The sequence below is a fragment of the Arabidopsis lyrata genome, assembly GCF_000004255.2.
Source record: "Arabidopsis lyrata subsp. lyrata unplaced genomic scaffold ARALYscaffold_6, whole genome shotgun sequence".
NCBI classification, from domain to species: Eukaryota; Viridiplantae; Streptophyta; class Magnoliopsida; order Brassicales; family Brassicaceae; genus Arabidopsis; species Arabidopsis lyrata.
The window spans coordinates 2616246-2641885 of NW_003302550.1; the positions used below are offsets into that span (position 1 = coordinate 2616246).

General features: G+C 38.3%; 8 protein-coding genes across 13 annotated transcripts; 5 read left to right on the top strand and 3 right to left on the bottom strand.

Moving 5' to 3' along the window:
- Positions 1 to 37: 37 nt before the first annotated feature.
- Positions 38 to 1335, top strand: LOC9307306 (polygalacturonase inhibitor 2). The gene is made up of 2 exons (XM_002871190.2): positions 38 to 666; positions 756 to 1335. Exons 1-2 carry the CDS (start codon positions 126 to 128, stop codon positions 1205 to 1207), a joined length of 993 nt encoding a protein of 330 aa, XP_002871236.1. The 5' UTR covers positions 38 to 125; the 3' UTR covers positions 1208 to 1335.
- A 1347-nt stretch (positions 1336 to 2682) lies between these two features.
- On the top strand, positions 2683 to 11555 carry LOC9307308 (probable splicing factor 3A subunit 1). 3 transcript variants are annotated; one of them, XM_021021336.1, is made up of 8 exons: positions 2683 to 3047; positions 3233 to 3242; positions 3421 to 3552; positions 3653 to 3753; positions 3926 to 4017; positions 6714 to 6925; positions 9423 to 9500; positions 9661 to 9860. In XM_021021336.1, exons 4-8 carry the CDS (start codon positions 3742 to 3744, stop codon positions 9669 to 9671), a joined length of 405 nt encoding a protein of 134 aa, XP_020876995.1. In that variant the 5' UTR covers positions 2683 to 3047; positions 3233 to 3242; positions 3421 to 3552; positions 3653 to 3741; the 3' UTR covers positions 9672 to 9860. The 3 variants fall into 3 exon arrangements, with proteins under 3 accessions (XP_020876995.1, XP_020876996.1, XP_002871238.2); XM_021021337.1 differs by lacking the exons at positions 2683 to 3047; positions 9423 to 9500; positions 9661 to 9860 and adding an exon at positions 10874 to 11555 and having other exon boundaries at positions 3054 to 3242; positions 6714 to 6768; XM_002871192.2 differs by lacking the exons at positions 2683 to 3047; positions 3421 to 3552; positions 3653 to 3753; positions 3926 to 4017 and having other exon boundaries at positions 3054 to 3242.
- Positions 7094 to 9286, bottom strand: LOC9307309 (3,9-dihydroxypterocarpan 6A-monooxygenase). Its single transcript, XM_002873237.2, has 2 exons — positions 7854 to 9286; positions 7094 to 7759 (listed from the first exon to the last, which is right to left on the bottom strand). Exons 1-2 carry the CDS (start codon positions 8748 to 8750, stop codon positions 7130 to 7132), a joined length of 1527 nt encoding a protein of 508 aa, XP_002873283.1. The 5' UTR covers positions 8751 to 9286; the 3' UTR covers positions 7094 to 7129.
- A 201-nt stretch (positions 11556 to 11756) lies between the features above and the next one.
- On the bottom strand, positions 11757 to 13653 carry LOC9307310 (beta-amyrin 24-hydroxylase). The gene is made up of 2 exons (XM_002873238.2): positions 12657 to 13653; positions 11757 to 12581 (listed from the first exon to the last, which is right to left on the bottom strand). The coding sequence occupies exons 1-2, from the start codon at positions 13554 to 13556 to the stop codon at positions 11904 to 11906; spliced, it is 1578 nt and encodes a 525-aa protein (XP_002873284.1). The 5' UTR covers positions 13557 to 13653; the 3' UTR covers positions 11757 to 11903.
- Positions 13654 to 14841: 1188 nt separating this feature from the next.
- LOC9309353 (chaperone protein dnaJ 6) lies at positions 14842 to 16965 on the top strand. The gene is made up of 8 exons (XM_021023789.1): positions 14842 to 15093; positions 15357 to 15455; positions 15529 to 15630; positions 15740 to 15799; positions 15881 to 15987; positions 16057 to 16139; positions 16430 to 16526; positions 16623 to 16965. Exons 1-8 carry the CDS (start codon positions 14998 to 15000, stop codon positions 16825 to 16827), a joined length of 849 nt encoding a protein of 282 aa, XP_020879448.1. The 5' UTR covers positions 14842 to 14997; the 3' UTR covers positions 16828 to 16965.
- A 126-nt stretch (positions 16966 to 17091) lies between these two features.
- LOC110227882 (fasciclin-like arabinogalactan protein 21) lies at positions 17092 to 18377 on the top strand. Its single transcript, XM_021023788.1, has one exon. It carries the CDS (start codon positions 17207 to 17209, stop codon positions 18263 to 18265), a length of 1059 nt encoding a protein of 352 aa, XP_020879447.1. The 5' UTR covers positions 17092 to 17206; the 3' UTR covers positions 18266 to 18377.
- A 543-nt stretch (positions 18378 to 18920) lies between these two features.
- LOC9307311 lies at positions 18921 to 22733 on the top strand. 4 transcript variants are annotated; one of them, XM_021020115.1, is made up of 8 exons: positions 18921 to 19231; positions 19744 to 20848; positions 20940 to 21126; positions 21215 to 21424; positions 21506 to 21679; positions 21827 to 22009; positions 22123 to 22236; positions 22329 to 22733. In XM_021020115.1, the coding sequence occupies exons 2-8, from the start codon at positions 19827 to 19829 to the stop codon at positions 22614 to 22616; spliced, it is 2178 nt and encodes a 725-aa protein (XP_020875774.1). In that variant the 5' UTR covers positions 18921 to 19231; positions 19744 to 19826; the 3' UTR covers positions 22617 to 22733. The 4 variants fall into 4 exon arrangements, with proteins under 4 accessions (XP_020875774.1, XP_020875775.1, XP_020875776.1 ...); XM_021020116.1 differs by having other exon boundaries at positions 19782 to 20848; positions 22329 to 22703; XM_021020117.1 differs by having other exon boundaries at positions 19791 to 20848; positions 22329 to 22703.
- LOC9307312 (probably inactive leucine-rich repeat receptor-like protein kinase At5g06940) lies at positions 22671 to 25626 on the bottom strand. The gene is given in 3 exon segments (XM_021020113.1): positions 22671 to 23162; positions 23164 to 23210; positions 23289 to 25626. Coding segments are annotated over 3 exon segments (2631 nt in total). The 5' UTR covers positions 25555 to 25626; the 3' UTR covers positions 22671 to 22844.
- Positions 25627 to 25640: the final 14 nt, after the last annotated feature.

Consider the following 25640-nt stretch of genomic DNA (forward strand, 5'->3'; position numbering starts at 1 on the left):
ACGTGGTCTAGTCAGTAAAAATCATTACTACATCTGTATCGCACCATGCTCCCTCCAATTCATAGCCTATATATCATCAAACCATTGTTTCCATAATAACTCAAACACAAACACAAAAACACACTATGGATAAGACAATGACACTGTTCTTGCTCTTGTCCACTCTCCTCCTCACGACTTGTTTAGCTAAAGATCTCTGTCACAGAGATGACAAAAAAACCCTCCTCAAGATCAAGAAATCCCTAAACAACCCTTACCACCTCGCCTCATGGGATCCCAAAACCGACTGTTGCTCTTGGTACTGCCTCGAGTGCGGCGACGCTACCGTCAACCACCGTGTCACTTCCCTAATCATACAAGACGGCGAGATCTCCGGTCAGATCCCACCTGAAGTCGGTGACTTACCGTATCTTACTTCCCTTATCTTCCGCAAACTCACTAACCTCACTGGTCACATCCAACCCACTATCGCCAAACTCAAGAATCTCACTTTTCTCAGACTAAGCTGGACGAATCTCACAGGTCCGGTTCCTGAGTTTCTGAGTCAGCTCAAGAATCTTGACTACATTGACCTTTCCTTCAATGATCTCTATGGTTCCATACCAAGTTCTCTCTCTTCATTACCTAAACTCGAGTATCTTGAACTTAGTAGGAACAAGCTTACAGGTATGAGGTATATAACTTTGTTTTTTGTTTGTCTCTATTTAAAATGTATTTTTTTTTGTATCTAACCACAAGTTTAAACTTCAATTTAGGTCCGATACCAGAGTCATTTGGGACGTTTTCAGGAAAAGTCCCTAGTCTTTTCCTATCACACAACCAGCTCTCTGGTACTATACCAAAATCACTAGGCAATCCCGACTTTTACCGCATCGATTTATCCCGGAACAAGCTTCAAGGCGATGCTTCGATCTTGTTTGGAGCTAAAAAAACGACATGGATCGTTGATATATCAAGAAACAAGTTCCAGTTCGATCTCTCCAAGGTTAAGCTCGCTAAGACACTTAATAACTTGGACATGAATCACAATGAAATCACAGGGAATATTCCGGCTGAGTGGAGCAAAGCTTATTTTCAGTTACTCAACGTTAGCTATAACAGATTGTGTGGACGCATCCCAAAAGGAGAGTTTATTCAGAGATTTGATTCTTATTCCTTTTTCCACAACAAGTGTTTGTGTGGTGCACCTCTTCCCAGTTGTAAGTGAAGATTCAAGCGAAGCCAAGCTCTATCTCTAATGTACCAAATAATCAATCGTCTCTAATGAATGAGTAATGACAACTGTTATCTTTATTTTGAGTGATTAATAAAAGTATGAACCAAACTTGCATTTGATGGACTCATAGCACATTTTCAAAATGTATTTGATCGTTTACGAAGCTTCATTCCCGCGCGTCAATGGTTGATCTCTTCTCTACCATTGATACTTTATGTATTTTAATTGTCAAGAAGATGATGATAGAGAGCTCCATTCTCATCCTTGATTGATCTCTGCTCTACCATTGGATTCCCAACTTGCCTTTAAGTTTCTCTATTTGGCAATAGTTTCACTTCTATCAAGAAGTATCAAGTGAATAGTCAAAGTAAGAGGATAAATCCATAATATTGGTCCAGTTTGTTGCTTTTCACATGCTTTGTATATTACACCATATTTTATTTGCGACAAGTTTTTAAAAAGTGCGGTAAAATGTTTTTACACAATGATAACTTTTCATGAGCTAGAAGTTGACGTTTGGTTCTAGTGGAGAAAATGATTGTATATCCTCTTTAGCAACAGGTGGAAGACCTTCACTTTCAGCTCAAACATTGTATTAACGCAGCTAATACGACTGGAACAAATCTATATACCATTTTCTCTGCAGAACAATTTCTACTCCAAGCTCCAAAAGACATTATCTTCTCAATTTTAGCTTGATTTGATGGATTAATGGAAATTAAAAAAAAAAAAAAAAACTACTTTATATCAAATTAAGTGGGTCTAACAAAAACTAATGGATCGAAATTATAAGAAAGCCCAACTTTTCGTTCTCCGTTACAATAACCTTGTCTTAATATTAGTTCCACTACTGGCCCAAAAATCAAGAAGTCAATTTATCATCTTTCGTGTGTGAGTGACCATATCAATTAGGCCTGGGCAAAAAACCCGTACCCGAGTACCCGAACCGGACCCGACCCGAAAAAACCGGTTCGGGGCGGGTACGGGTATGTGAGTTTTACACTGTTGGGTTCTATAATTGCTTACCCGTGGGTATCGGGTCGGGTTCGGGTTTTACCCGATACCCGATGGTGTAAACCGAAAACCCGATCCGCTTAAATGCCCTTAGGTTTAGTCTCTAACCCGATTAACCTTTTGACTATTTAGCTTCTTCCCTTTACTCGATTCTAGAACCCTAAACCCTAAACCCGATACCCGATGGTGTAAAAAATGTATTCCACAGTGTAAACGGGTAGAAAATACCCGAACCCGACCCGAAACAAGCAAGAACCGATATTTTCGGGTTTTTACCGGTTCTCAAATCTGATACCCGAACCGATCCGAACCCGACCATACCCGAACCGAAACCGAACCGATGTTTCGAGTTTACCCTATTGGGTCCTATATTACCATACCCGACATACCCGAACCCGATCGGGTTTTACCCGAACCCGACCCGCGGACCCGAATGCCCAGGCCTAATATCAATTATCAAAGATCCTTTCTCCTAAGCGAAGAGAGATCATCGAGTTTCTTCTGAGTAAAAGTGAAGGTGAGATTGGTTCTGATGAAAACCTGGAAGCAGAAGTGAAGCGATGATCAACAGAAGACGAATTCGAATTTCCCATTTTCGTCGGTTTTTTTTTTTGTTTCTCTCCTCTGTTCTCCGGCAGGTTTCGTCGTCTCTGTTTACATGGTTTTTTTAGTCTTCGTCGGAAGGAGCAGAAATATTTTGGTTTACAATGGTTTTAAAATTACAATTAATGTTTGGTTCGGTTTACATTGGTTTAGAGAAGAAGAAAACAAAAAAACAAAAAAAGTCACGCGATCAAAATAGGCATGATTCCTAAAGGTAAACCCCTTCAGGAATTGCTCTCACTCGCGCAACGCGCACTTGGTGCGAGTGGTTGCGAAATAGAGCCTTCTGATTGGCTTAAAACTTCTAAAAAAAGTGAAATAGTATACATGTTGCTAGCTTCTCTCATTTTGAGGCAAAAACACGAAGAACTCACAACTACATTAGATTCATGCTTTCAGATTTCGACTGGTGAGTGTTAAAATCTGTATACACCTTAAATTATTGCAAATATTCGTTTTTCTTATCGAATCTTGGTTTGAAAATTTTGGTGTTTTTATGTGTCTGTTTTGACTTTTTTGCCGAGAAAAATTACTAAAACTAGTAAAGCTAAGCTCGTTCAGTCGTTTGTCATGTTTAATTGAAGCAGTGAATTGTTCTTCTTCCTCTATTGGATGCCCTGGAAGTAGAAAACTTTTATCCAGAGACGTCTGTGGATAGCCATAGCTCCCCTACTTCTTCATCTGCTCGAAGCAAGCCTCATTTACATTATATATGAAAGGTACCACCTAAGCCTTTGCAGTCCAAAGAAAATGTCAATGTCACTTTGTTTGATGTTGTTTGCTCTGTGGATTGTTGACATTGGTTTATGCTTGACGTAGTCCAAGGGAAATCCGCAAAGGGGAGGAGATTGCATGGTATGCAGATTGGGAAACAATTGTGTGAAATGAGCATAATCAGTCAATAGCTTATGCCGCCTATGGTTAGTCTTAACAGTTTGACTAGTGTTCATGAGTTTCTGTAACCATCATAAATGTTGTTCTGCGGACTAGATTGAACTTTCCTGCATCTTGAGTGAAGACCTAAATTAAACTAGATGTCAAAGTCCAATCTGCCATATTGTTTCTTACAATTTCTGTTGTCCTTTCTTGCAGATCGTGTTTTCGTGCCTACGACGACTATACACAATGTCTATGATGTTGCTGCTCAGCATGTCGTTAATGGTGCTATGGTGCGGGGATCAATGGTATGGACTAAACACCTTTTATTCGCCCATCTAGTTTAGACTTTATTCTTAGATAGATAAAAAGATATTTGTATTATCCAAGCTTAGCTTACCTCGAGCTACAGTACAAATAACAGTTTGGATGAGCAATCATTTAGAAAATGAGATCTTTGCGCTGCCAAACTGTATCTAGTGCTTCTTCTAGTCTCTAGAACACTTTGAGTTAGCTTTTTTTTGCCAATTTGATTTTAATGTAGTGAGTGTTAATCCAACCACATGGACCATTTTCGCATACGGAGTGACAAGCGGTGGAAAAACTCACACTATGCATGTAAGATTCACTAATCATGATATTTCTTGCTTTTCATCTTATTATAATAAAACGTATTAGGTTACTACCTGGTACAATGTACTTCAATGTGTCATCCTGGACATGCTTATCTGTTAGATAGTCATTTACCTCTTCCTTTGTTACTGGATAAATCACTGAGTAGTTCAGGAGCAAAGTTTATCTCCTATAGCAGCCATAACGATTAAACAATAGAACTCGATGTTTGGATCCTATATTGTGTGGATCCTAAATGTCTCGTATCAGCAAAACCTTGTGATATCCCTGAGACACGTCCTTATAACAGCTTACACATCAACTCTAGAACCCTTGATGTCTCTTTCAAGCTGTAAAGAACAACCTGCATCACTTTTTCTTGTATGTATCCTCCACCAAAACGAATTTGGCTATTGCATTATTCAATTTGCAGTCTTTAGGGAAGGCCCTCTTCTTCTTTTAGATCATTCACTTGACTGACCTGCAAATTACTTCCCATGAGTAGACACTTATGTATTCTCCTCATTATGCAAACAAACAACTTTGAACTCATTAGTTGGTTTCTTCGAAATGCAGCTAGATTTCTCTGCATTTTCGACCTTTCTAGGACTTCTCTTTTCCAGCTTCTGACACTAACTTTAAAATGAGTTCTTTATCTAGTTAGATACACGACGCCTTCACATTCTTGAAGTAAGCACCCTTGAGACAAATCATGTATCACTTGCTTTTGTCTCCTTCAGTTTCTTCTTTAGAAAAAAAAAAACCCACTGAAATGAATTCAATAGCTTCATCTCAGACCATAAATTTGTGTATTCTCTGGAAAAACTCCAGAAACCTGCAACTCTTCTCTAGAAAACCTGCAATATGTTTCTGACAATCCTTACCAACACCCAGCTTCAAACCAAATCTGTAAGCAAACCTTTTACCATCAGATTGTAACCCTGCTTCAGCTGAATACCCATTGATAACCCTCCTTCTGTTCTTAAGTTTCTTTCTTCTTAGCACTCTGTACTTCAGTGAGTTATGCAACCTTTTAACTCTTTACTTTTAGCTGAACACCTGAGACAACATCCAACAAACTTAGTTCCACCAGGAGAAAAAAATATCCTTAGGATATGCATTGCTTTTCTTGTAGCAAGAATACTCCACCTGAAACCATAACCCTTGGATATACTATGTCTCTGTAAGCTTAGCTTCACCAATCTGAGTTAAAACCATTCTTTAATGTTGCTTTGAACAATTCACATGTTCTTCTGAATCAGAATCGTAAACATGGCTTAGAGAGCTTGAGAAAGTATGTCCGAAGTTGTGACACATCCTCTTTGTTTTTGTAGCCACTTGACCTGATCCACTTTAACCCGAAGAACCTGTTTTAACAACCTTTTCTCTTCTTTCTGGAACATTCTCTATAATCTGATAATGCCACAACTTGATTTCGGTTCGATGTACATGGTTTTAAAATTCCAATTGATTTCGGTTTGGTTTATATTGACGAAAACAAAAAAAAGAAAAGAGTCACGCGATGGAAATTTTGGAGAGAAGTGCGTCGATTGAAATAGGCATGATTTCGAAAGGGGTACACCCACAGATTTTGTCACACTCGCGCAACGCGCACGTTGTGCGAGTGGTTCTGAAATAGAGCCTTTTGATTGGCTGAAAAACTCTAAAAAAAGTGCAATAGTATACATGTTGCTAGCTCTTCTTTTATGTTATTATATATTTTTCTTCTTCTTCTCTCATTTTGAGGCAAAAACACGAAGAACTCACAACTTGATTAGATTCATGCTTTCAGATTTCGACTGGTGAGTCTAATCAGTCTTAATTATTGCTAATCGTCTTTGTTCTTATCGAATCTATAGTTCTGGTATGATTTTTTTGGTGATTTTTATGTGTCCATGTCTGTTTTGACTTTGTTGCTCAGAAATTTTACTAAAACTAGTAAAGCTAAGCTAGTTTGTCATGTTTAATTTGGAGCACTATATTGTTCTTCTTCCTCCATTGGATGTGGATTTTTTATAATTTGGAACCATGGAAGTAGAAATCTTCAGGAATCTTCTTGGCTTGATTCTGAGTTTTTGGAATGTGAAAGTTTAATCCTTTCCTACAATTCTTGTAATTAGAATGTTCAGAGATTAATTTGAATTGGATCCTTTTCTGCAGTTGTTAGTTTGTGATGTTTAATCCTTTTCTACAATTAAAAAAGATTTTTTTTTTTTTTTTTAATTCATTTTGATGTCTTTTAACTCTTTGGTGGGTGGAATACAAACAATGTAGAATTGTTATGTGTGTTGGGTTCTTAAACTGATACTTTACTTGTCCAATGCCTTTTTCTGTGTGACACATTCCGTTTTAGTGACTTTCTTAGTTTCTTTACATGTTGAACCACACCCAGTCCATCTACGATCAGGATTTCTGTTCCAAACTTGAATGATGGGCAAGTCATTGAGATCACAGTGCAGGAACGTGGCAGATTTGAAGGAGAAAATAGCAAACAAAATGGAGTTAAGTGGAAAAGCCGGGGTTTTAAAAGACAACAAGTCACTTGCACATTACAATGTTGGAGCAGGAGACATCCTAACACTTTCTTTGTGAGAATGGATGCAGGTAAATGCTATTTAATCTCTCAACTCTTGTTAAATAGAGAGATGTTTTAAAACTATATGTAACTGACTTAAGCTTGTTGCCTCACACATGCTTTGTATATGTTACTACCAATTTTATTAGGACCAAGTTTTAAAAAGTGATTTGCATGTTCTTTACACAAGTGGTAAGTTTTCCTGCTCTTACACATTTTCATCTTAAAAACCATTAGTAGAAGTTGACCTTTGGTTCTAGTAGAGAAAATGATTGTATAGCTTCTTTAGCAACAGGAACACACACCAAAGGTGTGGCTCTAGGCAGAGATGATCCAGTCCCTTCATTCATCTCTACACTTCCTTTTACTTTCAGCTCAAAACACTGTATTATCGCGGCTACAACGACTGGAACGAATCTAAACACCATTTTCTCTCCTGGACAACTTCTTCTCCCAGCTCCAAAAGACATCATCTTTTCACTCATGACCTTCCATTCAATCCCTTCAAATCTCTCAGGCCTAAACTCCAATGGATCTTCCCATTGATTTGAGTCTCTCCCAATCCCCCAAACGTTCACTATCACTCTTGTTTTAGCCGGAATTCTAAATCCAGCCACTGCGCATTCTTCATCCGATTCTCTCACGAATATTGGTCCTCCAGGGTGTAACCTCATTGTCTCCTTTACCACTGCTTGGATGTAACTAAGATTACACAAATCTGATTCTTCAACTACTCTCTTGTTTCCCACCACTTGCTCTATCTCTTGTTGCGCTTTCTTCATGATCTCTGGATGGTTTATCAGCTCCGCTAGAGCCCATTCTACTGTTATGGCAGATGTATCTGTTCCACCCCCATAAATATTCTGTATAACAATGAATTAGACTCTTTTGAGGCATTATGAATTTTTTTTATATCAAAGCATGAATGTTGCGTGTGAGACTTTAGAAGACAATTACCATGATGAAGGCCTTGATGTTTTCTCTAGTCAGCTTCACCTCAGCGTTTTTGTCTTCATATATGTCAAGCAAAATGTCTAGCATGTTCCTTGCTCCTGTATCCTTCTTATTCCTAGACTCATGCTCTTTCATTATTCTTTCTATGATAACATCATATTTGTCTCGAACATTCTTGAGCCTCTTCTTGAGTCCTTGCAAGTCAAGCCTTCTTAAGAACCAAAACGTTTCAGAAACGTTGAAAAACCCCGCTAATTCATTCAACTCCACCACCATTTTGATAACTTCCTCTGTTTTGCCGTCACCTTCACTATCCGATTGCATTTCTCTGAACATCATTCTCGTTATGATGTTGCTTGTCAATTCCTTTAGCTGTTCACCGAGATTAACACTCTCTTCTGCTTCTGCTTTCTTCAAAACGCGTATCAGAAGCTTCCTTAACTCCTCGCTTCTCACTGAAACAAATCTTTCTAAAGCTCTGCTGCTAAAGAGCTCCACCATACAAATTCTCTTCATGAACTTCCAGCGAAGCCCGTAAGGCGCTGAGAAGAAATCCGCAGAGCCATAAGTAAGGTAGTCAACGTTTTGCATTGTGGGACGGTTCAGGAAGTTGAGCTCATTGGATTTGAGAATCTCATTCGCCATCTCGGCCGATGAGACAATAAGATTAGGAATGGAGCCAATGAAGAGATACATCAAGGGTCCGTAGCGGATTGAGAGTTTGTGAAGTGCTTGGTGAGCTATGGGACCAAGGAGGTGAATGTGACCGATGATCGGTAAAGCTGTTGGGCTTGGTGGGAGCGGTAGTTTGTTGCGTAATCTGTTAGTAATGGCTTGGATCAAGACTGTGATTCCAAGGCATAAAGGAATGATTATGAAGAAGTATTGTATATCCACCATTCTCGTTTATGTTTTGTGTATGAGAGTGATATTAAGCTGATTTTATAGGATAGGTACCACCAAGTTATGGTATCAAATGTTAATCCCAACTTGAAGATTCTTTCTTTTCTCATGTTGTCTTTGTTCTGTTTTTGTCTCTTTCGTAAGGGTATAATCTCTGTTTTTGATCCTGTTTTCATGTTTAATTATGTCCTGTCTATTTATAAACAAATAAGAATTTACTTGACCGTTGTCAAGCGTTCTTTATCAGTTGACAAAAGAAAATGTTTTCATTGTATAGGCTTACACGCCAAGTGTCAGTATAAGGTGTAGTTAGATTGGTAATCAAGGTGGGTACTTACTGATTGATTGTAAGATTTAGAGCTCATGAAAGTAATATAAAATTATATTCGTGTGATTTATACAAGACTGAAACATTTTATATTTACATCAATAGTCGTAAGCTTATGAAAACAGAACATAAAACAGAGCAGGAGAATAACAGAGCATAAAACAGAGCACAGTATATATGATTCCAAATTCCTAATGATGCTTATCTGCAGAAAATTCACTTAGTTTGGTGTCCAAATGGAGCAAAATGTAACACATAAGTGAGCTTCCTCAAATAAAGTCCCATTTGAAAACCGCAACACAGGAGTTTCCTTAATAAACGGTTAATTTCTTGGTTATCAGGAGATGGAGAATCTTCGTATCCTTTGTCGTCGATTTCATTGCTATTAGATCTCGAAGCCGTTCGTTCCCCGCTTCTTCGTACGGTGGTTCTTATCTCTCTCCGAAACCCTAAGAATCTTTGGCGTTTCCGATTTATATATGATTTTAATCAACCTATTTCACTAGATTTGATGATAGTTTGTTGCGGCGATTGTGTAAACCAATAATTCATAGGTTTGAATGTTTTTCGTTTTGTAAGGAAAAAAATGATGACGCAGAATGATTTGAAATCGGAGCAGCAGAAAATAGAAGCAGCCTATGCACTGTTTCCTCTAACACCTCTCAAGTTCGCACACCTTCCTTCAGCGACACCAATCACGCGCAAGGAGGTTGATTTGATTAAGCTCACAGCGCAGTTTGTGGTTGTCTATGGGAATTATTTTCTGAGCTTGGGCCCCATTTTGGGTTTCTGAACATGTCAACCGATGGTATGGGCAAGCTATATTTTCACTCCAGGCTTGTTGAAGGGTATTCAAGAGTCTTATTGGGTTCCCAAAGGCTGAGGAATTATGGTACTAGAACGGAAACCATTCTTGAGGGTTTTTTCAATCTTGTTCGTCAAGTTCTTGGAAAAGAGGAGGATGAAAACGGAGTGGACATGGCTATGATTGATTTTCATGCTTTTCAGTTTTTTGTTAACATGGAGTATAACATCTTGCCACCATCTCCAGTGGAACCTGATGCTCCAGTTACTACTCATGATGCAGAACCTATCAGTTTCCCATTACTTCCTCAAGGGATCACGCACAAGGAGCTTGTACGTATTAAGCTCACAGCGCAGTTTGTGGCTGTTTATGGGATGCGTTTTGGGCAGGGTTTGCAGAATAGTGTGTCTATGCAACCTGAACTTGAACCCCATTTTCAGTTTATGAAGTCAAGTGATAGCAGGCACAGTTTTTACTCTCAGGTTACGGTTGTGTATATGAGAGTGTTGCAGCCTTCCAAAACGCTGGATGGGAGATTTTTACGTTTTTCCACAGCTCTGGTGGAGAAGTGTACTAGTATTGAAACCCTCCTTGATGGTTTTTACAAGCTTCTCCATGAAGTTCTTAAAAAGGACAAGGAGCAGGGACCGGAGATGGCTATGGTTGATGTGCATGCTATTCAGTATTTTGCTAATGTGGAGATGACCCACATGTCACCACAACTGCCTGGATACCTTTCAGTTCTGAAGAACCCACAGCCTCAAATGCAGCCTTCACCTGAGGAACCAGAGCCAAACAGACAAAGGTTAGAACTTGTTCCAGAAGACCAGTTTCTTCCGACTCTCTACCTTGTGTTGTTGTTTTTTTTGTTTTCCTTTCGTTTGACTTAACTTGACTTGTTGTATCTAATTAGCAATCATACATTTTCAGGGTTCCTCTGCGATCAGGGTTTCTATTCCAAGCTTGGATGATGAGCAAGTCATTGAGATCACAGTGCAGTCGTTGTCCGAAAACGTGGCAAGTTTGAAGGAGAAAGTGGCAAACAAACTCAAGTTCAGTGGAAAAGCCGGGCTTTTAAAGGACGACGACAAGTCACTTGCACATTACAATGTTCGAACAGGAGACACCCTAACACTGTCTTTGTAAAAACGGATGCAGGTAAATGCTTTTCAGTCTCTCAACTCTAGTTATTCTCTGTCTCTCAACTCTTGTTTATTTTTCAGTCTCTCAACTCTTGTTATGTTTAGAGGATGTTTTTAAAACGATATGTAACTGACTTAGTTTATTCAATTATAAAGTACAATTGCGGTAATCGAATTAAATATGAAAATGCACCAGTGTATACGATTTCACACAGTAGAAAAATAGAAGAAGAGAAGAGAGGATAGAATTAAAAAGGAGATTCAAACAAATGTTTTTTGGCAAAAACTAACAAACTTTGCTTCAACCAAGAAAAGATAAATAAATTAGCTCTGCTTGCTAATTTCCACCCAACATGTATGTTTCTCTATTTAGCCTGTAAATAGCTGAAAAGTATTCTTTGGTGAGATTGGGGTCAGCTTTCATTGATTTCTTATGGTATCAAATGTTAATCCCAACTTGAAAATTCTTTCTTTTCTCATGTTGTCTTTGTTCTGTTTTTGTCTCTTTTGTGAGGGTATAATCTCTGTTTTTGATTCTATTTTCATTTTTATTTATGTCCTGTCTGTTTATAAACAAATAAAAATTTAAGAATTTACTTGACCGTTGTTAAGCTTTCATTATCAGTTGACAAAAGAAAAAAAAAAAAAATTCATTGTCTAGGCTTACACGCCATTTGCAGCTGTAGTTAGATTAGTAATCAAGGTGGGTAATTACTAACTACTGACTGTAAGATTTAGAGCTCATGGAAGTAACTGAAACATTTTTTCTTTTCATCAATAGTAGTAAGCTTATGAAAGCAGAACATAAAACAGAGCATAAGACAGAGCACAGTATAAATGATTCCAAATTCCTAATGATGTTTCTGTGCATAATTTCACTTAGTTTTGTATCCAAACGGATCAAAACATAATTCAGGAGAACACATAAGTGAGCTTCCCCCAGCAGTCCCTGAAGCCGAAAAGCCGGTAGGTAACTTGATCTTGATTTTGTCTTCATCTCCCTTCACCGTCCAGTTAAAACACTGCACGAGTGATCCGATTGTGAGACTCAACACAAGAGAAGCGTGAGAAGCTCCAAGACATCCTCGCCTTCCGCTCCCGAACGCAAGATAATTCACATCTTGACCTTTTAATTCCAACATATATTGCTGGTAATAACCCATCTTTCTCTCTGTATCTTGTTCCACCACAAGAAACCTCTCAGGTATAAACTTGTCAGGGTCTTTGTATGTGGTCGGATCGCGCATTATCCCGTAAGCATTGATGAAGATCTTTGTACCGGATTTTACATCGTACCCGTTGATCTTCATGTCTGTGTTGCTTTCTCTGCGTAGTAATGGTCCTACTGGATGAAGTCTCAATGTCTCCTTGATAGCTGCTTGTAGGTAAGGAAGCTTCTGCAAGTCTAATTCTTTGATTAAACGATTCGATGTTCCTACAACCGATTTGATCTCGTCTCTGATCTTCGCGAAGATATCCTGATGGTTGATTAGCTCTGTCATTGTCCACTGTAAAGCTGCAGAAGTTGTATCTAAGCTGGCCATGAACAACTCCTGCAAACGAGGTACCAAATATTCTTAGTAAGGCTAATCTAACGAAGTTAAAGAAAAGTAATGAAACTAGCTTACAAGGATGAAGAACTTGATCTGATTCATCGTCAATTTGAGTTCGGCTTTTGGGTCATTATACGTGTCCAACAAGATATCGACGATATCTTTATCTTTCTCTTCTTCTTCATTGGTCTTATCGTTTTCATATTCCTTCAGTATCTTCTCAACCAACTCATCGTACTGCCAAATGGAGGATCTAAGCTTCTTGCCATTACCAAACAAATCCAGATCCCGCAATGGTCCAAATAGCTCCATGAATCCAAACCTTGTGGCGCAAGCCATAATATCGCTCACTATCTTCCTTATCTCTACGGGAATATCCGAGTTTTGGCGGCACCTTTTCCCCATAACCATCTTTGATAAGATCTTCGTGGTCAAAGCGGTGAACTCCAAACCGAGATCGCACGCCTCTCCATTACTCGATCTCTCAACGAGCGAGGTCAGTAAAGCTAACGTTTCCTCTTCTCTTATATCGACAAATCGATCAAGCTGATAACCTGCGAATAGCTTAGTCATGCATAGCTTCTTCATGAACCTCCAGTAAGGTCCATAAGGTGCATTAAAGAACTCTGCTCCTTTATAAACATTGAACTGTCTCGGACCAAACACAAACTTGGAAGCGAAATCAGGGTCGTGAGTCTTGAGGATTTGCTTAGCTGTGTCGGAATCTGAGACAACGAGGACATGTAGTGATCCGATGCGTATGGTCATGAGAGGACCGTAAGTGTGAGCCAAGGATTGAAGAGAACGAGGGAGGCTAGACCGGAGGAGATGCATATGACCGAGAATGGGAAGTCCTAGGGGACCTGGAGGAAGACCGCTGCGGCTTGAGGAGCTGAAGAGTCTATGAAGAAGGAAGATGGTAATAAATGTGAAGAAGAGATAGGAACAAGATGTGTAATTCATATCCAAATTCATTGTAAACGTATTTGATTATTGTGATTGGGATCAAACAAGTATAAGATGTTAGTATATAACAAAAGCTTAATTGTGTTGTTTGAAAATTTTAGAAAAACTTGTCTTGTTGCCATGAAGGATCTAAAAATACATGATGCTTTGATGATAATGACCTTGACTCAAAAATTGTTAAATTATACATTTTTACTGATTGGACTGAAATTTAACCCGCGGTATACCGCGGGATGATTTAATTTTAAAGTTAGTATAAAAATATTTTGTAAATTGTATCTCCTTATAACATATTTATTTATATTATAGTTTAAAATTGTTATTAAGTAACGGTATATCACGAGTTTACGAGACAATTATTAATAAACTGAGGATTTAATCCGTATTAAAGCGGTATATAAATATTGATTCAAATTCGTCCGCCATATAAATCCTTTCCGAAATATAACCCGTTCCATAATTTCTTAACCCGTCCCGTGATTTGTTTTTATTTTAAAATTTAATGATTATTTATTATATATAAAAGTTTACAAATCATATCATTCTCTAAGACATTTATATGTTAATAAACTAAAGATTTAATATGTATTAAAGCGGCATGTTAATGATATTTTAAAATTTTATAAATATTGTTATTAAGTAACATTATACCTAGGGACAATTTTTGGTTTTATACAATCTTTTCTAAATGAGACTGATTTAATATGTCTAATATTTGTGGTATTACAAAAAAAAAGATTTAATCCGTATTGAAGCGGCGAATTAATGATATTTTAATCTTTTTATTATTGTTGATTCAAAAACCTGTCCCGCCAAACCCGTCCGGCCAAAAAACTCATTTATTTTATTAATGTTCTTATTTATGATATGATTCTGAATCATTGTCTAAATATTTTAATCGATGTAGAACGTTGAACACACATTTTCGTCAATTGGATAATATATGTCCGTTTTTAAAATTTCGAATCACAGTATATGCAGAAAAAAATTAATTTAGTTTTTTACTTTATGTATTATATGATGATTCAAAATAGTTAAAAACAAATCAAACAAAGATGATAGGAGAATCTTCTAAATATCTAAATTATTAAATATGGAATATCCGGTGTATGAATTGGGTTAAATATAACCTGACCCAACAAGTGTTTTAGTGTCACTTACTAAAACACTCTGTTAGATTTTATTGGAAAAATCATATTATAAAACAACAAGCTAATGATAATAATATTTTTTTTTATAAATATAATTTTATTTTATTTATGTAAAAATCGAATAATATAATTTATAAGCAAAAGTTTCTGAAACTCTGAAAGGAGGAATCCGTAACCTACATTGGCGGGGAACACGGAAAAATTGGCGCCGAGATAATCCTCTGTGAAGCATTTTAGTCGCCGACTCCAATCGATAGTGCTTACCAACGACGGGTGTATCGATCTATTAGGGTTCAGAGATGGGTAGGAAAAAGAAATCTAGGGCTTCGACAGCCGAAGAAGATAAAATTGAGATGGACAATGATGGGCGATCTTCTGAGAAAAGTCTTTACAAGGTATTTTCGGATTTGCTACTTAACCTGATCCTATCCGCAATGCCTGCGTTTACGTTTCTTGGGAAGTTTCGTACTTTGATAAATTTCATGTCTTAATCCTGGTTAATGGCGTTTTTGATGTCTGAATTTAAGTAGATTTGGAACACTACTTGTTTACTAAATTTAAATCATACGTCTTATTTGATTAGGATTTTGGTATCAGAATGATTTGATTAGCCAAAAGAGTACAAGCTCTTAACTGATCTCTCTCTCTTGAACTGAAGGTTCTTGGAGTTGAAAGAAGAGCTACTCCACAGGAAATAAGAAAAGCCTACCATAAGTTGGCATTGCGGCTTCATCCAGATAAAAATCAGGATGATAAGGTTAAACAACACTCTTTTCTTGAGATTTTTTTGGATTCATTTACTTGAAAATTTTACTCTTGTTTTGTTACAGGAAGCTAAAGAGAAATTCCAGCAGCTGCAAAAAGTTATATCAATTCTTGGGGATGAAGAGAAAAGGGCAGTTTATGATCAAACTGGCTCTGTTGATGATTCTGTGAGTCTCTGTTTCTTCTTCTTCAGTTTGATCGAGAAAATAAAGCATTTAACTTCTGTATTAGTATTTTGTGATTTTCTTAAACCTGGTTATTTTCCATGCTCGTTAGGATCTTTCTGGAGATGCGTTTGAGAATTTGCGGGAGTTCTTCCAGGCCATGTACAAGAAGGTAGCAGCAAGTCATACCTTTTACCCATCTGCTTCTGCTGCTGCTTACACTAACTTCTTTTTTATGTCGCTGCTTATATAGGTCACTGATGCAGATATTGAAGAGTTTGAGGCAAACTACAGGGGATCTGAGTCAGAGAAGAAAGACTTACTTGAGCTGTTCACCAAGTTCAAGGGTAAAATGAACAGGTAATTCATCATCCTTTGTTTTCCATATTCTTGAGGTTGTGAGTTGATTATTTTATATTTCCTTCCCAGGCTATTCTGCTCAATGCTTTGCTCGGACCCGAACCTTGATTCACACCGTTTCAAAGACATTCTTGATGAGGCCATTGCAGCAGGTAATGTATCTTTCTGTAACTAGTATATATGACTTGCAAGATTATCTACTCATATAAGGAAACCTTGACGTTACAAGATGAGCTTTCCTCTTATTTGTTCATTGATGAATTTTGATTACGCATGATGTTTTGCCTTCTCCAGTTAGAGGATGAGTGTAAAATGTACCATATCCCTTGAGCTGTGTGTTTGATATTTCAGTATCCATCTAAATTTGCATCCTAATTCTCTGATTCCAGTATGGTTGCTGATTATTAAGTGTGTTGTGTAATACAACTGATTTCCTTTTCAGGAGAAGTGAAGTCAAGCAAGGCATATGAGAAATGGGCAAAGAATATTTCAGAAACGAAACCGCCCACCAGTCCATTGATGAAGAGGAAGAGGAAGAAGTAAAAATCTCTGCCTTCGTTTCAAATTAGTTCCACCAATCAAACTTAACCTTGTTGTGACCACCTTGCTTCAATTTGTATATACTGTACTTGTAGTTCAGCAAAGGATTCAGAGACAGATCTTTGCTTGATGATTGCGAAACGACAAGAGGAGAGGAAAGGGAAGGTGGATTCAATGTTTTCATCACTCATCTCCAGGTATGGTGGTAATGCGGAAGCAGAGCCTACTGAAGAAGAATTTGAAGCTGCCCAGAGAAGGATTGAAAGGAGAAGACCATCCAAGAAGTCTAGAGGAAAGTAAAGGTCATAAAGCAGAGTTGTCTTCCAGTAGCATTTGTGATGGAACAAGAATGTTTATTTTGTTTCAAAATTGCATCAATTTCAAAAATCCGTAAATATTTGGATTATTGCTTTATAAATTGAGGAATTATCTTGTTAATTTTGATGGTCTCCATAAAAAATGAAGTAGAACTATTATTTACAGGATTTATCTAAAGTCTCTTATCGTGAAAAAACAAAAGCAGGAGAATGAATTAATAAGATAGATGGACAAGACTGAACCCAAACGGTAAAATAGAAAAACTCTTTTTGCTAATCCAAAATTTCTCAAAGAAAACATTTCTTTGACGAACTATCTTCTTCTCCACGAAACGATTAGAATTTATCTTTTGTCTGAAGTGATGGGTTGTTGTTCATCAGATTGCTTCGTCTACTTCGTCCTCTCCGTTGCTTTAGCTTTCATGGCCATCTCAAGCACTCTACGTTCACCTCCAGATTCCGAACCCACCATACCCATTGCTTCTTCTTCCTCTTCGTCTTCTCTCTCTTTAAACGCCTCAAACGCTCTACGCCAATCCAATTTCAAAGCAATCGCCACCCTTCTCCACATCTCCCCTGAGATCTTCCTCTCTTCTTCTCCTAACACAACCCTCTTTGCCATCGAAGATGCTTCCTTCTTCAACACGTCATCTCTTCATCCTTTGTTTCTCAAGCAGCTTCTTCAGTATCACACACTCCCTCATATGCTTCCGATGAACGACCTTCTTAAGAAGCCTCAAGGAACCTGTCTCTCAACGCTTCTCCACCACAAGAGTGTTCAAATCTCCACCGTAGATCAAGAATCAAGAACAGCAGAAGTGAATCATGTCCGTATCTCACATCCCGACATGTTTCTTGGAGATTCATTGGTCATTCACGGAGTTCTTGGACCATTCTCTCCTCTGCAACCTCACAGTGATCATCTTCTCCAGACATCTTTATGTCAATCTGATACAAGAAACAAAACCAGTGACAACGACGAAGTTCCGGTTAACATAGACTGGATTCGGATTGTTCAGCTCCTAAGTTCAAATGGGTTTGTGCCATTTGCAATTGGACTGCACTCTGTTCTCAATAGGATTGTGAACGATCATCATCACAAGAACCTGACCGGTGTAACGATTCTAGCCACACCGAATCTGGTCTCGTTGTCATCTGCTTCTCCGTTTCTGTATGAAGTTGTGAGACATCACATTCTTGCTCAACGGCTAACAAACAAAGATTTTGCATCAATGCCTGATAAAGCCTCAGTGAAGACATTGGATCCTTACCAAGATCTGACAATCACCAGAAGAAATGTCAATTCGTCATCTGGAGATTTCATGATTTCTGGAGTTGAGATTGTAGATCCAGATATGTTCTCTTCTTCAGAATTTGTAATTCATGGAATATCACACACTCTAGAGATCCCACATGTTTAACCATTTTCTTCTTTCCTTTGTAGCTAGCTACACACATTCATGTGATTTTTAATGCATGTAAACACATTCATTCGTTTTTTGTTTGTTAATAAGGAAATATTGTTTTTAGTAATATATAAATGTTATATTTTTAGATTAAAAAAAAAAAAATGTTATATTTTTATAATTTACACTTTTTCAAATTTAAACCAATACATACTTCAGTAAAATAATACTAATTAAATCCTAGTTCTACTTCTAACATTGTATACAAAGGCAGGCCCGGCCCATAAAGCAGGTGAAGCATGTGCTTTAGGCCACACTTTATATTCTAAAAATATGGGCTATAATACAAAGCTTTTTCGTTAGCTAAGATGGTTACGTAGTCCTTTGGACTTGTCTTAATCCTGAGTTCGAACCCCCAAATGAGCATAATTTTTTTTTTTTTTTTTTTACATTCTATGAATTACCTAATATTATATATTTAAGAAGGGTCATATATGAAAATATGCTTTAGGCCTCTACTATCCTAGGACCGGCCCTTGTACAAAGGTAATCATTCAATTTCCCATATTTCTTTCTATTTATTGTTTTTTTTATACCATTGTTCATTCGTGTCATTTTTTGTATGTCTCGTGGATAACACAAACTTTTGGGATCCAAAAATATTAATTTGGAAATACATAAATTTAACGTATATAAAATAAGGAACCGCGGCCAAAAAATGTGGTAAAACGTCTTCTTGGGAAGATGACGACCTGTAGGTGTAACCGATTCATCCTATATTGATTAAACTAATCACCGACCGATCCAGAGAGATAGAAAAAGACGTAATCCTCTTTTAAACCCGATCGAGTCACACTCACAAAAACAATAACTGTTGTTATTCCCTTAAAATCCTCCCATTCTTCTCTTAATTCTCTGCTCTTTTCTTGATTCCGACTCAAATCACCAAACTTGGATCTCGCACCGGTTTCTTTGTTTCAGGTAACATTCATTGCATCATCATCACTCACAGATTTCTCCAATTTTCATTTATGCATCATCATTGTTAGCTTCATCAATCTCATTAGAATCCGATCAACAGAGAGAGACAGAGTCTTTTTTGTGTGTGTGTTGAATTAAGTAATGGTAAGACGTGCTCATATGTTGTTAATGCCCCCATGTGTCGTGGTTAGCGGCCAAAAAAAAAAAAACTTGTATGCAACTTGAGTTAATTATTAATACTAGCTAGTATTTTAATGAGTATAGTAGTATATGAATAGTGGGATCTCATGAATGAATGAAATGTTTGTTTGTCTGTGAGGAAACATCTGTTGCTGTCACGAGTTAAAACCAAGCTAATAATGTCCGTAAAGTGTGAGCAACCTTGTGCTCTCATGTTCTCTTGCTTGCTTCTCAAGATTATTATCATCATGATGAATATCTCAGCCTTCTTATCTTATCCGACTTTTCTTTTTTTTGACTAAGACAATAAAGTTTCTTGCTTTCTTCTGCAGAATGTGATTTTGAGAATCTAGTTCAACTTTATTGTTAGTCTCTGCAGAGATTTTTCCAGGTGGTTATTGTGGATTAGAAGGCGATGAAGAGATTCGAGAGGCCAAGAACTTCGACTCACTCGCAGCCAAGAACCAGTACCAATTCAGCGAAGAAAGATCAGAAACCGCGTAGTAGTAGTAAAGGGAATGGTTTGAAACCGTTGAATGCGGCTCAGCTGGTTTCCAGAGTTTTAGATGCGACTGCTTCTGAGCCTTCATCAATAGCTGTAACTGATTCAACTACTGGATCAGAGTCTTCTGAAGTCTATGACAATGTGAATGTGCATTACATGGATGATGCTAATGATAAATCAAGAAATGATGGGAATCTGGTGGATTGTCAAGAAGAAGGTAATGGTGATGAATCAGACACTGAAACAAACAATGATTCTGTGTTTTCTTCTCAAGGTGATTTGTTTTCCCATGAAGATAAGAAATCAGAAAGGCCATCAATGGTTTCCAAGAGCAAAAGCTCTCAGGATACACCCTTTACATCTAAAGGACGTACCAACATTGGTGATTCGGTTAGATCTCGATCCAATACCTTCCACGGCTCTGCTAGAAAGACCGTAAGATCAAGTAAAAGTCAGGCAAAAGCTTTGTCTGAATTCTCATCTTATAGAAGCTCTGAAAACCACAGGGCTCTCTCTCCTGCTTCACCAGTTGATTCCACGTCTTTTGAGGAGGCGAAAGAAGATGATGAGTTTGAAGATGCCTTGAATAGCGTTAATAACACTGAAAGTGACAATGAAACACTTGTGTACAAGGAGAACAAAAGGAGTGAAGTGGAGAAAGTCTTAGCTCAAAAGATTGAGACCATGGAAACTCGAATCGAGAAACTTGAAGAAGAGCTGAGAGAAGTTGCTGCTCTTGAGATGTCACTATACTCTGTATTTCCAGAACATGAGAGCTCATCACACAAGCTGCACAAACCTGCAAGAGACCTTTCTAGACTCTATGCACTTGCTAGAAAAAATCAGAGTGAAAACAAGTTAATCTCAGTAACCAAAAACATTGTGTCTGGTCTGTCCTTGTTGCTAAAATCCTCTGGAAGTGATGTATCGAGGTAATAAAAATAGATGTTTCTTCTTCTTGTACATATGTTCCCATAGGTTCTGGTTAACCTTATTGTTTTGCTTGTCTTTTCTATGGCTCAGGTTAACTTACTGGTTGTCCAACACTGTCATGTTGCGAGAGATCATTTCACAGGAATTTGGTGGCACAAATCTAAAAGGACTAAATTCTCTTGAAGAAGATTGGACCAATGTGAGAACTCTGATAGTGGCATTAAGAAGAGTTGAATCATGTTTATTTACCCAAGCAGTTGAATCTATATGGTCACAGGTAAAAACAAAAAAAAGCCATGGATCATCCTTTCTCAAAAGTAAGCTGCAGATGTTAAATAGCTTTTGCTTCCCACTCCCTCTGTTAGGTAATGATGGTTCATATGAGACCTCAAGGAGTAGATTCGACGATGGGTGAAATGATCGGTAATTTTTCAGAACCAGCAACATGTGACCGGTTACAAGAGAGCTTTTCTGTTAACCTATGGAAAAAGGCTTTTGAGGAGGCTCTTCAGCTGCTCTGTCCTGTTCAAGCAACAAGGCGTCAATGTGGTTGTTTGCATGTATTGATCAGAATGGTACACTCTTTTTTCCTTCCTTTCTTCCAGTGGAATGTTGGTTTCTCTTCTGGACTGAAATGACATGTTCTGTCTAACTAGGTAATGGAGCAATGCATTGTAAGACTTGATGTGGCTATGTTCAATGCTATTCTCCGTGAGTGGGCTCATCAGATACCGACAGACTCTGCCTCTGATCCCATTGCTGACTCAAGAGTTCTGCCAATTCCAGCAGGGGTTTTGAGCTTTGAATCTGGGGTGAAACTAAAAAACACGGTATTCACGTAGAACATTTTAAATCGTACATGTCCCTTTTTCCCAGCTTACTACTTTGGTTTCAAACTTTTCATCTGAAGAAAATTTGTAGAACTTTCCAGCTTGAAACTCACGAGTTATGTATGCTAATACAAAACGTTTCTACAGATTGGCTACTGGTCGAGATTGCTGACAGACATCTTTGAGCTCGATGTTGATCATTCTTCGGAAAAGGAGCAACAAATGCAAAGAGGAGATGAGACATTTAAACCTTTCCATTTGCTCAATGAACTGAGTGATCTCCTTATGCTTCCAAAAGAAATGCTTGTGGATAGTTCCACCAGAGATGAGGTATGTATGCTTCATGCTTTAGTACTGCTTATTAACGCTGCGAGCCACAATTTTTATTAGTCGCTTCGTTTTTTCATCTAGCTTCCAGCTTATATTTTGATTGCGTTTCGCAGGTCTGCCCATCAATTGGCCTGAGTTTGATAAAAAGGATGTTATGCAATTTCACCCCGGATGAATTTTGCCCGTACCCTGTTCCAGGAACTGTTCTTGAGGAACTCAATGCTCAGGTTGGTCTACTTTTTTCAGCCCTTCAGTGACTAGATACAAATAGAAGTTCTCTTGCTACAAGCCTAAAACTATGTTGTTTCTGTGTTTCCAGAGCATACTTGAGAGTAGAAGCTCATCTGGAGATGCAACTAGATGCTTTCCTCGGCAAGTCAATCCGGTTTCATATTATCTCCCTTCTTGTAGCCACTTGACAGACATTGTTGCAGAGTTCAGTGTCACACTTAAGCTTTCTATGACACAAAAAAAAGGATACAGCCGCAACGAGGAGGTAGAAACATCAAGATCTCCTCCATACTACAACATCCTTAAAGGGGCTGAAGAAAAGGATACCATCAATTTTTCTCAGACTAACGAAAGATACAGACTCCTTGGAGCCTAAACCTGGCTTAAATGACCAGAAAGCGCCTGCAGAAATTCAAAGCTCATTGGGAAGTACACTCAAAATCCAATTCTTATTATCCTTGAACATCAAATGACCAATGTACATTAATACATACTCGTATGTTACACAAACAAAACATACCATCTTGCTCTTGGACCGTTTCAATAAAAGCTTCATTTTTGAGTAAAAACCAGAGCTAAGAAATGGTCTCTCTTGGTTAATTATTTATGCGGAAACTGGAAGCTTCTCAGCAGAAGCTGAGACAGAAGAACTAATACCCTCAAGCGCTTTAATAACTTGAACCAATGAAGGTCGTTTCTCTGCAGCAACGGCGGTACAATCTAGAGCAACATCTAAGGTCTTTAGCATCTCTGATTGGCAAGAATCGGACAAGATCTTTTGGTCAAGAACTTGCCCAGCTCCATCTGTCAGGTTTATCTTCCTCCTGACCTGCTTCACTATGTCAAGGGACTCCCTAGATGCGCCTTCTTCCACTTCCTCTGCTCTTTGCCCCGTTACAAGTTCTAGTAGTACAACACCAAAAACTGTAAACATCCATATCTTCTGTTGCTTTCTTGCTGTAATTGTTTTCTGAATCACATCAAGAAAGAAATCACTAAAGGTTTCAGAACACCATACCAGAAAAATTCAGTCGTCCTAGACATTTACCTGGTGCAGTATAGCAGGAGTTGGAGTTTGCATGTACCAGAGACTGAAAAGCAGTTTCTCCAACGATATGGTCAAGAGCAAAATCAGAGAGCTTGGGTTCGAAATCTTTGTCCAAGAGAATGTTTGCTGACTTTAGGTTCCTATGGAGTAAGTGTGGCACATAATCTTTGCTAATGTATGCCAATGCTTGAGCAACACCTAGCGCTATCTTCAATCTAATGCTCCACGGAAGTCGGTCGCCAGGTCTCGATAGTATATCATGTAAGCTACCATTTTGTGTGAACTCATAGATCAAGAAGATCAATTCATCAGTGAAACAAAACCCAAGAATTCGAGTAATGTTCTTATGCCGTATCTTTGCTATGGTTCTCACTTGAGCTTTCAGAGCTTTCGAGGATATATTCTTAGAGTTCACAAGCTTCTTCACAGCTATTAACTCCCCACTTGATAAACTGAGAACGTATACTTCACTCCCGGAAGGACATTCATTCACCACTTTCATCAACTCATGCTCGGTTAACTTGAGGGGATAATAAAACTCTGAGCGCCAAGTACTCTTAAATTGCACTTTCTTTCGAGAATACCGATATAACACCGCGAGTAAAGTGGCAATAGCAAGTGCTAAACATATCAAAGCTAGCACCAACGCTTTACCACCTTTTTTATGGAAGCTAGACCGATCAGAGGAGCAAAAATTGGGTAAACCGGGTCCACAAAGCTCGGGATTTCCTTGCAGAAAGGAAGCTGGTAACCCGGAAACCAGAGAGTGAGGTACCTCACCTGATAATCTATTGAATGACACGTTGAAGAGAGCAAGCTTCAGGTTCTGTAAGTCTGGAGGAATCAAACCAGTAAGACTATTATCAGATAGATCAAGATAAGTCAGAACATGTAAATCAGCAAGTGATGGCGGGACTTCTCCAGTAAATGCATTGCCTGCTAGAGACAAAGAGACAAGCTTCTTGCAATTCTTCAGTTCTGGGATCTTCCCTAAGAGCCTATTGTGAGAGATGTTTACAATACTAAGAACAGGTGAGTCACAAAAATTCGGCGGTAACTCCCCACCAAACCCGTTTTCTGAAGCAGAAAACTTGTACAAGCTCTTAACCAGTCCAAGACCATGTGGGATTTCACCAGAAAAAGAATTGTTGTCTATCTCAACTTGCTCCAATGCAGAAGCCAAAGACACAGAATCAGGCACTTGACCTGTGAACCGATTATTATCCGCTCTAATAATCTTAATCTTGGGTAATTTCCATAACACAACTGGAAACTCACCAGAGAATCCATTGTTCTGCACTTGAAACATCTCCAGACTAAGGCATTCACCAATGGAGTTAGGCAATGACCCTTCAAAGAAATTCGAATGCAGAGAAAGGTTAATGAGCCTTTTACCACTGCAAATGCCACTAGGGAAAGAGCCAGATAACTTATTATGTGAGACATCAAGAGACACTAAGTTTTTGAGAGAAGGCCCTACCGATCGAGGAATCTCACCACTCAGGTTGTTCAGACACAGATCCAACGTTTTCAAACTTGTCAAACCAACAAACGAAGAGGGAATCTCTCCATGGAACCCTGACCTATGCAACAGAAGCTGTTCAAGCTTGTCTAGTTTCCCAATAAAAGAAGGAATCTCACTAACCAAATAGCTGTTTGCAGACAAATCAAGAACAACGAGCTCACTTAGCTTCCCAATTGCAGAAGGAACGATACCAGTAAGCAAATTACTTCCCAAGTTGAGAACTTGCAGATTGAACAATAACCCTAAATCTTCAGGAATCTTACCCTCGACATGGTTGCTGCTAAAGTCAAGAACTTTCAAGGAACTAAACTCAGAAATCTGATCAGGGATTGTGCCCCAAATGAGATTAGAGCTGAGATTAAGAGTCTCTAAAGTAAGACAACGAGACAAATGAAGTGGGATTGGCTGATTGAAGAAGTTTAAGGAGAGGTCAAGGTGAGTGAGGTAAGGGAGGTCACAAATGGAGTCAGAGATTTCACCAGAAAGATTCAAACTTTGAAGATTAATGGAAGAGACGTAAAGAGAAGGAGCTCTGGTACATGTGATACCAGTCCAGTTACAATGGTGAGAAGAAGAAGTGTTTAACCAACCTGAAAGAGAGCCCTTTGGATCATCAATGGAGGCTTTGAATCTGAGAAGATTACCAAGTTCCTCGGTTTCTGTGAAAGAGAAGGTCTTGGTGAAGAAGAAGAATGTGAAGGCTAGTGAGATTGAGAATTGGTGCTTGAATCTGGTAGCCATTAATGAGAGATAGAGGGTCTGCTGAATGAGTGAACAAGTGTGAGTGAGAGTGAAAAAAGCAGCGAATCATTGATGACAAGTACCAC